General features: G+C 45.3%; 1 protein-coding gene across 4 annotated transcripts; it reads left to right on the top strand.

Moving 5' to 3' along the window:
* Window positions 1-115: 115 nt before the first annotated feature.
* NCDN (neurochondrin) lies at window positions 116-10999 on the top strand. Of its 4 annotated transcripts, none has more exons than XM_078856415.1 (9): window positions 154-270; window positions 617-693; window positions 1410-1478; window positions 1986-2133; window positions 3719-4732; window positions 6188-6414; window positions 6949-7179; window positions 8077-8216; window positions 9454-10999. In XM_078856415.1, exons 3-9 carry the CDS (start codon window positions 1456-1458, stop codon window positions 9885-9887), a joined length of 2217 nt encoding a protein of 738 aa, XP_078712541.1. In that variant the 5' UTR covers window positions 154-270; window positions 617-693; window positions 1410-1455; the 3' UTR covers window positions 9888-10999. The 4 variants fall into 4 exon arrangements, with proteins under 4 accessions (XP_078712543.1, XP_078712541.1, XP_078712544.1 ...); XM_078856418.1 differs by lacking the exon at window positions 154-270 and having other exon boundaries at window positions 388-693; window positions 3719-4002; window positions 4606-4732; window positions 9454-10794; XM_078856417.1 differs by lacking the exons at window positions 154-270; window positions 617-693 and adding an exon at window positions 116-139.
* The last annotated feature ends 108 nt before the right edge of the window (window positions 11000-11107 follow it).

Raw genomic sequence — 11107 nt, 5'->3', positions numbered from 1 at the left:
GGCCCGGACTCTGAATCAGCATCGCAGAGCGGCCCCGGAACAAGCATCGCTCCACGTGACCCCCGCTAGGCCTGCAGCCTGGCGGCCATCTTACCTAGGGCCCTGCAAGCGTGCAGGGACCGCGCGCGCCCAGGAGAGGGTGAAACTTTAATAACCTCACGCTCTTTTTTGTTTATTGTAACGAGCGCAAACCCTTCTTTTTTTGTCGACGACACATTAAAAAAAAAATTACATCCCTTAAAATCACGGCATTGCCTCGCGACTCTACATGTACGTGCCTCGATGGAAGGGTTATTGCCCGAAACATCGCCGATTATATATTTATGATGTTACGGCAGCGCGCCGTGTTATTGACGAACGTGTGTTGAGGGGGCAGGGGGTTTCCACTAAAATGTAAAGCATTGTATTTGTTATCGCACCGGTTGGACACATTCGCAACCCGGATGTAAAATCTTGAAGCTCCCGTGAGTTGACCCCGGAAGTAGAACCTCTGTGTCACGAGCCAGGGCCACGTGCGTGCTGTGGACGCGCGCACGTGTTTGTCCTCGTGCGAGCGAGGGAGCGAGCAGCCGGTGAGCGGCGCCTCTCTTCGCTCTGCTTTGTGTCTGCTGTGCAGGATGAGGAGGGGGAGAGGCTCGTGAAGGACGCTACTACTACTGGGCAGTTGTAGGCAGTCGCCCTCCAGCTAACAAGGTTAGGAGTGCAGAGGAGAGTGACGCTCACAACGAGTGGAGCGCGCCGGGCTGCGTAAACGCAAGTTGGCACAGTAGGGGGCACAGGTGGTCGTGCATCTGACAGTCAACCTATGGCACCTGGGTCTGTCCCGTGATCTGCCGGCGAGCCTTCAACGCTTAATGTGGCATCAAGGTGCTCCTAGTCTGGCACAATCGCCGTGGTTGCTGGAGAGGAAGTATCGGCCAACACCAGGGACGATTATCTGATCCAGCCCTGTCTCCCTAGATCGACTCGGCCTCAAATGAGTACCCGGTACAGTGTGTGAACATCGCCAAAGGCGTGGTACTTGCTATATCACCCCCTTCGTATGCCGTCCCTTCCTTGAGATGTGCTACTCGTGATCAACGCCCCAAGAGTCTGTGAAGGCTAAATGGGGGACACGTCGTTGTAATTAGTCATTGTTACGCTCGCACTTGCTTTGACACCCATGACCAAATCACCCAGAATGCACCCTAACTCGTCGAAGCACAAGCTAAGCAGGCTTGAGCTTGGATAGAGATCGGATGGGTACTGAAGGCTATTGCTGGGGCCACGTTTTCAGCAAAGGTGAACTGTTGTACTTTACTATGCTCCAACGTCTTCACCAACCCACACTGATCAGCCTGGTGAAGTATGGGTAAACACCCCCCCCCCCCCACCATGGAGTAAAACATAACCCCATGTTTATTTTTCAGTTGCGTTGATTTGACTGGAAAAATATTGAGAGAAAAAAAATCAACAATGCTGACGGCAAGGGACGCAAGGTATGTTGTGTTGCATGCTCTGCATTATAGTGTGTTGAATTTAGTTTTATTTACAACTAAAATGTTTTTTTTTGTATTGACACAATTTCAAATATTTGTGTCAGAATTCAGTATTTGGAATAAGTTATACCTGTCAACCCCTTATCAGTGCCTACCTTATTACAGACCAGTTCAAACCTTATTGGTCGCCCGTTACCTTATACATCTCAACGTTCATCCTACAAAGTCCCATCACCAGGGAGAAACAAACAAATAGACAAAACAAGTTTCGCCCGTATTGAAACGGCTGTACGCCGTATGAACCTGGACACTCAATTTCCCTGTACAAGAAAGACTACGGGTGAACTGTATGGGTTGACAGGTATGAGTTGGACATGTCTAATTGTGTATGGAGGGAGGGTTGACAGCTTGAACTGATGAGAAAAAGTTAATTGGGTTTTGCAGCTTAAAAAAGTTGCTTCTCACAGTTGATTTTGAGCAAAATGTCTTGTTTGTGACCATTTGTAGGTTGTCTGGTGACGAAAGAGTTAATGACGGTGGCCATGAGAGCAAACCTTCTGAGGATAATGACGATCTTAGTTCATCAATGCAGCGATGTCTGAATGCTCTGAGGGAAGCGAGGAATGACAGCGAACAGTTTGCAGCGTTGCTCCTGGTGAGTGACACTATCTCCGTGACAACTATCTCCGTGACAACTATCTCCGTGGCAACTATCTCCGTGACAACTATCTCTGTGGCAACTATCTCCGTGACAACTATCTCCGTGACAACTATCTCCGTGGCAACTATCTCCGTGACAACTATCTCTGTGGCAACTATCTCCGTGACAACTATCTCTGTGGCAACTATCTCCGTGACAACTATCTCCGTGGCAACTATCTCTGGCAGCTATTTCTGTGGCAACTATCTCAGCTATCCAATTGAACTTAAGTGTGTGAACGTTGGCACAACGCGGGCAAATAACGGCAGCACGCTTCTAGCTCGGGACTTGGCTCGTCAGTGACAGCATCGTCAACGATGACTTTACTTTGATCAGAATCTGTATTTATCTCGGAGAAATCCGATGAGCTATGAAGCTCTTTTTCACAGATGTCCATTAGGGGCGGGTCAGAAAGTTACAACAACCAACAATTTTAATGAGGGAAATCCCGAGCTATTATCTTGATTACAAGACGCAATTTTTTCCCCCAATATGAAAGTATAAGTTTGGGGTGCAGCGTAACAATCCGGTGGTGGTGTGTGACCAGGTCTTGATACCTTTATTGACACCGTGCACAGGTTTGGTGTGCGTCTTATAATCCAGAGATTACGGTAGTGTATTATAGTACACCGTAGAGAAAGACAACCCAAAAACACATTCCTGCGGAGGGAGCTGGTAGGAACGTTGGGTTGCTCGGTCAATGGCCAGGGTCAACGGCGGCGTGGTGTATTCAGCAAATATGGCCGACTGTGAGGGCGGGCACAAGCCGGCGTGAGTAGGTTAAACGTTGAGTTTTATAAGGGCACCACGAGGTGACCAGCCCCTCCCCACCCAGCCCCACCCCACCCTCTCCACCCAGCCCCTCCCCACCCAGCCCCTCCCCACCCTCCCCACCCAGCCCCTCCCCACCCTCCCCTCTCCACCCAGCCCTACCCCTCCCATTTTTGGATGCACGACGGACGGACACAAGAATCCCCTGTGGGCTGGTGTAACCAGGAGGTTCCTACCAGTATGAGCCTGATCTCTGATCGATTGCACGCAGGCTCCAAATGTGTGTCAAGACAGCCTGGAAAATCCAGCCGTGTACTCGCAGACGAGATAAGAGAAACGTCGTGAGAATTTTTATAATGTTTTATTTTTATTATTTCCCTTCTATGTGACTTTACCGAAATAACCAAGAATATGAGATGAGAGCTATTTTGTGGGTTGTGCCATTAAAATAGTGGGTGTATAGATGAGCCCCTGGCTTCAGATTGTCGAATTGTTACCACTGCCTCGAGACCACTGAATAAGGAGTTGAAGGCCCTTTTCCAAAGAATCAGACTCCCTCACCAATACATTGCACAACGCAGACAGCACTTATTGGGTGAGCAAGCGGTTATAGCCCCCTGGTGCTGCAATTATTGAAAACACTGACTTAAACATGGCTTTTTGACAGCATTAAATGTGATTTTTAAAAATCAATACAGTACAATATGCTTGTGCTATGTGAGAAAAAAATATATTAAACTTGATGTATACGTGTTCTTTGGTTTTACAGGTGACAAAGATGCTTGCCGTGGAAAACACCAACGCAAAAAAGCGACGGAGAATTTTTGACGCCATCGGATTCACATTTATAAACAGACTTCTGTTACCATCTGCGGCGTCTAATGTGTCCGCTGTAAATGAATATCGGTCGCTGGGAATTGCTATGTTGGCATGTTTTTGCACCGATTCTGAGCTCGTGTTGAATTCACAAGTTCTCAACAAAGTTCACATTTTAGGCGAGATTCTAGCACTGAATCAGCCACATGAAGAATCTGAAGACCTTAACCTGTACAGGTCGGTGGTCGACGATTGTTATCAGTGCTTTCAAGGAATAATTGCAGCACCAGGGGGCTTTAACCACTTGCTCACCGAAGAAGTACTGTGTGCATTGTGCAATGTATTGGTGAGGAAGTCTCATTCTTGGGAAAAGGGCCTTCAACTCCTCATTCACTTGCTAAATGCACGATCTTCAGAATGCTGGGCAAAGGCCGAAGAAGACCTCTCCAAAGTTTTGAAGCACCTTTGTGTGCAGTTTGCAAATTCTAACGATGGCAATAAGTTCGACATTTGCGAGCTCCTTCCCAATTTTCTGCCACCCTTGGCAATCTTTCAAAAGTGCACGCAGTGCTCCGAATGTTTCCGGACTATACACGCGGAACTATTCGGCGTCCTCAACAGCAAGATTTCTGGTGCTCAGAGAGATCCTGCCCTGAAGCTGGCCTCTGCTATGATAAATCTCTACAGCTTGGATTGGATTCTGCCCGGAAACACAACCGCAAAGGATACGTTCTTCGCGCTGATCGTCAATCTCGCGTGCATCGAAGTCCGTATGTGCCTTGAGGACACCGATTCCGTGACGGTAGCTAACAAACACGCGATTTTGATTGCTTGTTACAGCATTCTGGAAAATACCGTTACACTGCTCACCACAGCGGAACACCAGTTCAGCAGAGTTTGGTGCAACCAGATCGTCACGAAGATGGAAGAGGCCTTTTCCGCAGTGATTTATTACCTAAAGCAGCAGGTAAATACATATGTATGTATGCGATTCGCATGAGATGAGGACTCGGTGAACTATGTCCTGAGGGACGGAGTGGCTGGGTTTGAAGCTGCTTTAATGCAGGAATATATATGTATCACGGGTAGTGGCTAACGTGTGAATTTATAGAACTCTTAGGTTTTTTCGGTAAAGCCACGTAGGTAAAAATAAATAATAAAAGTTAAAATGCTAGAAATAAATAAAAATAAATATAATTATTTATAATTATATTTCTATTATTATTTTTACTTTTATTATTTATTTTTACCTACGTGACTTTACCGAAAAAAACCTAAGAGTATGAATCCTTGCAGTCACGAAAGCTTCAAATCTAGAATTTATAGAACGTTTTAATGTTTAAGGCAGTGCGGATCGACACTTCAGATGTTGAACACAGGCTTTGGTGCCAATGGTTGTGTTGCATAGTGAAGTTGGTGTTACACTTTTTTTTAAATCCTTTATATTAAGTTCACTTGCTTGCTTGCGCGCTTACGACCGTGCAAATCTTTCGGTCGTTTTTTAACCCACTTCCCGTGATCCAATCGAGCTGACATTTTGCACACAGACTCGTGCGTGACAATTTATTTTCGTGAACATTTTTTTCCTAAATTTTACACTTTTTAGGAAAAAATAAATTATATTTAATTACCAATTGCTTAATGGTGGCAGGCAATCATCTGACCCATAGGTGGCAGCCATCTCAAGCCAGAGGACGAGAGGACTCTAGCCGCCACGTATATAAAGGATTTATAGTGAAAAACTTTGTTTTTCTGGGTAAATTTTTTACACATAGTATCATATACAGGAGTCCAAAAGATCCTGTGTAGGATTTGAAAGACACTTGTGTGGCTTGGAAGAATTTCGTAACAAATTATCACCGCTGTCACAAATCTAACATCGAGGAAGCCCATCCCGCACGGCCGTTTTGTACTAAAACGCATATTTACAATGATGGGTGCTCATTAAACTCGGAAAATATCATCTTCAGTTGTTTTTGGCAGATCGTTAGCCTGGTGGTGAGCAAACGCTTGCCCGTGAGACAGTTTGCGGAGAGGACAGTTTGGCAGAGCCACTTGATCATCTGTGCTGGGAATTACCGTATGCTGCACGGCGGACATTAATCACGCGTGATATCATCACAAGAGAGTCCATCTTGGTCCTTACCCCACCACATCTCCGATTACCTAGGTTGGCTACGTATGGTGCGAAAGAAGTTAAACACATCTTGTGTTTGCATCCTAGGCCATTTCCAGAGTTAATTGCAAATTGTTATTAAAACCACATTTTTTGTAATTTTGTTTATCAAGGTTTCTCTTACTATGTAGACATTTTTAATGGACTAGCGACGTTTCGAATAAGGCATATTTGTGCGTGTGCTATTTTTTAACACCTTGCACTGTACATTTATCTCGCTCACGAAACCTTGCTGTGCTGCTCTAGGTTCTAGAAGAGTGGATTGGAGACAGCTTTGTGTTTGCTTCGGTTCGTGTGCTTGGATCATGGATGGCGGAGGAGAACCTGACTCTCAAAAAGGAGATTATGGAAATCATTCCGTCCTTAATGCAGTACAGCTGGAAAATGCAAGGCAATGAAGTGGAGCCAGCGGCCAAGACAGTCGAGCAAAACCCCTGTCAGTTTGTCAGTGATCAGATCGTTGATCCACTTAGGTGAGACAATATTTGTTTTATTATTCATATATACTGTGTATTTATTTGTCCTAATCACAATGATAATAATCGCTGTGCAGTGGCGGCTATGCACGCCTGTAATCCATCCGTGTGGAGGCAAGGTTTGGTGGCTCACACGCGTTGTTTTGAAGCTGCCTACCCATGGGTGTTGAGGTGGCATAACCTGGCTTGCCAAGAAAAGGCAGTGCAGCAATTGGACTAATATCCATCTTCACTGGGATCGAGTGTTGCCCCCTTGCGCGCATGGGTTTCCTCTCGGTGCTCCAGTTTCCTCCCACGTGTGTAAGTTGGCTGCAAACGTTTAAAACGAAAACCCAATGCAGGACCTTCTGGAAAGCAGGGCGTTTCACTTTGTATTGAGATTAACTCGTGTCACCACCAGCAAACATTGGTAGTACAGCATAAACTTAACATCCTTTACGGTATGTAGCCCAACTTAAACCTATGGCCACATCCGGCAAATACCCTGAAAGGTACCTTCTTCTTAACTTGCGTTACGTTTGTCATTTCCAGGTTTCTGCTTCCAGGATTGTGTCACCTAACGGCAGAAGACGATGCGCGGAAGCTGCTCTTGGAACAGAACCTCCACGTCCTCCTGAGACTCTCCTTCCAGAGGCAGTGGGAGCTTTTCAAACGTCTCATGTCGGATGAAGAATTGCAGACGTATCCGGACGTTGAAATGACCCTTCGCTATCAGTGCAGCATCTTTTTAAACCTCGTCGTTACCGAACCCCAGTTTGCGAAGTAAGCTCCAAAAAAAAAAGTCCTAATTTTGTCGTTGGGCTTTGTTGCCTAATTTACAAAGTTGGTGTCACCCAACCGAAAAAATTGGTGTTGGGTCGTGTTTTTCTCCATTGGTGGAAATTCCCCATCCCTGTGGTGGGGCCAGCCACTTTCATTGGCTCAACCACGGTCGACTTCTCAAACTCGTCCTCATTTGACCAACTCACCGAAGGTTGAAGGGTTTCAGTCGACCAACTTTTATAAACCTCGCCGATTGCGATTCTCGCTCTTAAGCACAGCGCCACCTGTCCGGTTGCGTCTTATTTATCAGCTGTTAATGAGTAATTCAGTAATCAACGTAGTCGGTTAACTGATGTGACAGTGCATGAAGTGCAGCCGGACAGACTGAGTTGAAATGCTGGGATCTTACTTGCTGTAAGCCTATGACCAAATCACCTTTGAATACGCCCGATTTTGCCTGATCTCAGGCGCTAAGCGGGGACGAGCCTGGATAGTTCTTGGGTGAGCGACCAACTTGCATTACAGGTGTTATGTTGTGGGACACGAAGTTCTGCGCAGCAAAATGCAAATGTTGTACTGTACTGCTGTGCTCTACGTGCCCCGCCTTCATTATTCTGCACTGAGCGGCATGAAGTACGGTCAAATAACTTCCATAAACCCCCATAGCATGGGGAGGCCCTCATCCAGCAGTGGATTGACAAGGGCTGCACAAGTGCTTGTGGTTGAATGAGTTTCTCGAGGGTAAAGACTTTCTCTCGGCTTGGGCACCAATAGAACTCTTTAAGTTTTCTACATTGTATATACAATTCTGCATATGTCACCACCCTTAAATCTGTGTAAATGTATCTCACACATGGTAAGACCGTCACATTTGTGTGTTTTTTTTTATTTGCTCAGGACTGATGAAAACTTTGCATCATTGCTGACCCTGTTGATGGATTCTTTGCCATTGGTGATTGGCAGAGATTGCCTATTGATCCTTGCTGGCAATGTGTGTGCACTGAGCCTGATGCTGATTAGAGTGTTGGACATCCCCGGTAAGGTTTTGTAACATGGTCTACACACTTGACAATGCAAATGGAATGACCTCTACACAAAATGGTATTTTTACCCAATTAAGCATAAATGTCCAACTTATATACAGTGTTTGCAATTAACAAAGCGTACATTGTTATCATGAGTTAGGCATTAAAAAAATGTAGCATAGTTTTCTTGAAAGGGTGTTATTTACAGTTATGTTGGGGATATGTATATGTGCAGCATTCGTGCGTGCATGCGGTAGTGGTGGCGTAGTGCTTGGTGAACTGTGCTACAAACCCAACAGCCGTAGTTCGATTACCGAACCACGGCTAGCATCAGTGGCAAGTGATATCTGAGCGAGTCCTGAGTGAGTACCTGGTGCGGTGTGTTTAACATCTTCACTGTTAAAAAATAGCGGACGACTGGACTTGCAAACCAGAGGTCGCCAGTCCGATCTCCTGGAGCGGCAGTTGAAACAAATGGGGCAAGTTCTTAAGCCAGCCCCAGCCTGTACACACAGCAGCTTACTAAATGAGAGCTCCCACGAGCTCACTCTAGAGGGGAGCCTTCTGCCAGCAGCGGTCTGAGTAAGCAATTGCACGGCTCTACTTTTAACCTTTATGAACACCCGAAAGGCACCTGATCTCAGAAGCTAACCCGGTTTTAGCCTGCATAGTGCCTCGTTGGGTAACCACCGTGCATAACAGGTGTTATAGGCTTACGGGAGCTACGTGTTTGCTAAATAAAAAAGTTTGATGCTCCTATACTCATACTCTTTGGTTCTCTCGGTAAAGTCACGTAGTTATAAAAATAAAACAATGTATCACGACGTTTCGATCGCAACACAAGCGGTCGTCCTCGGGCGGAAAAAATAATCCAGCAGTGGAACTGCTGACCCAGTGAGAGAGCAGTTACAACAAGAGGTTATCTTCTTGGTTCTTTTGGTAAAGTGACTTTACCGAAAGAACCAAGAAGATGAATCCCTGCAGTCACGAAAGCTTTAAATCGAAACAAGAGGTTATTTATGTGGCGATGGACAAGCAAGCGCATCTATACGTTCACCACCTTAAAACCTGCACTGACCAGTGTGGTGAAGTATGGTCAAATAACCCCCTCAGCATTGGTGGGAGTCCCTCATCCAGCAGTGGATTGACAAAAGGCTTTACATTTACAAACACCGATTTACTGTTTAGAGACTCCATAAGTAACGTCTGTGAAAATGTTGTCATCCTGTATTTGTTGTTGTCGTCGCAGCTCTTTCCAAAGCGACGTCGCAACAGTTCTTCACAGCGGTCATTGACTTTCTTTCCAAACCGTACCTGCTACAGAAGAGCACTGCGGAAGGAGAGCAGAGTGTGGTCGTCATGAGGAGTGGTTACAAAGAGTGCTGGGAGGATATTTCAGAGTTGTGGTTTCTGGGCATGCAAGGTCTCGGTGTTTGCTTGGCACGTCTAGAATGGCTGCCGCTTGTGTTGCTTGATTCTGGATGGCTGCTCGAGATTCTACAGCTTCTGGCCAATGCCGAGACAAAGCAAGTGGCCCCGGATCTCCTGCAGTCCTTCCAGAGTCTGTTGACAGAAACGAGTCTCCATAGCAGCCGCTGCAAAGACTACGTCCTGCAACATGCTGGCAGACAATTGAGTGATCGTTACAATATGGATTCGCTTAAAAAAGCACTTGATCACTGATAGATCACTCACCTGTATCTTAAAAAAAAACTTTTGTTACTGGATTTCAAAATCACTGGTTATTACTGCGGTATTATGTACGTTAAACTTCCTTCACACCACATAGTCAACTGTGCTAATTGGAGGTGCGGTTAAATCGGTACTGTAAGAATACGTGCCGTGTCCTGCACAATGGGCATTAAAGATCCCGTGACGTCATTCGCAAGCGTAGGCCCCAATGTGCAGGTGTGTCTGGTCCATTGTTGCCAAATTAAAAAAATTATTTGCAAATATACAAAATTTGGGAGCCAGGACCCTTCCAAAAAGAATCGTGAGACTCGGCGAGGCTTTCCTGGCTAAACAATCATACCAATAATAAATAAGTGCTGGGGTGTTTTTGTAAAAAAATGCAAACATTGTAGACAATGGTATCGATTAAAAAAGTGTATCCTAACGAGCAGAATAAAAATGTATTCACACTTCATATCTTTTTTATTCGATGTATTTTGTATTTAGTGGATGAGAAACAGTGATATAGGTTTGATTTGAGAAGACTTAGCATTTTACATCTCGGCTGGCTTCTGCCAATAACATCCTACCCTGGTGCACGTTTGCCCCGATTTCTGCATGTTTTGCCACAAGTACTTGTTGTTAATGCAGACTTGATGCCTTGCAAAAGGTATCTGGTGTAAAACCTATTTATCATTCCTGCTTGTGCTTGCACACTCTCCTCGCACTTACAGGCCGTCCTCACCCAAGCATCTTTTGATTCACTTCTCTAACCCCATCTCTTGCTTCGTTGGTTTGCGCTCTAATCCACTCATGCCTCGTTAGAACCTCGGAGTTCTGCTGCTGCTGCCTCAACTAATACCATCACAGAGTGTATAGCTTTACCGAGTCAACACTAGTCAAGATTCTTCAAGTTTATTTTGTTCAAGCAGATGACAACTCGGAGACCCAGGGGTAGTCTCATTTGCAAGAGACCTGGGTGATAAAATCACCAAAGTTCAATAAAATGCAGCGAATTTAAATCGGAGCAAAAGCAACCAAATAGAAAACAGTGCATAAACAACATGAGAAAATCGAAAATACTGCACACATTAAACTACATTTTCCTAGAATTAAAGTTGGTTTGGGATAAATTACTTTTGAAGAAAGTTCGTAGTAAAATTACATAAAAGTTCTCAATCCTCGAGCCCACTCCCTCGCTTCAATCTTCTACAATAACTGGGTTGTGGTCT

The sequence above is a fragment of the Lampetra fluviatilis genome, chromosome 5 (genome assembly GCF_964198595.1).
Source record: "Lampetra fluviatilis chromosome 5, kcLamFluv1.1, whole genome shotgun sequence".
Classification (NCBI taxonomy): Eukaryota; Metazoa; Chordata; class Hyperoartia; order Petromyzontiformes; family Petromyzontidae; genus Lampetra; species Lampetra fluviatilis.
Note: the sequence above shows the minus strand (reverse complement) of the source record. Positions and strands in the feature narration are given on the sequence as shown.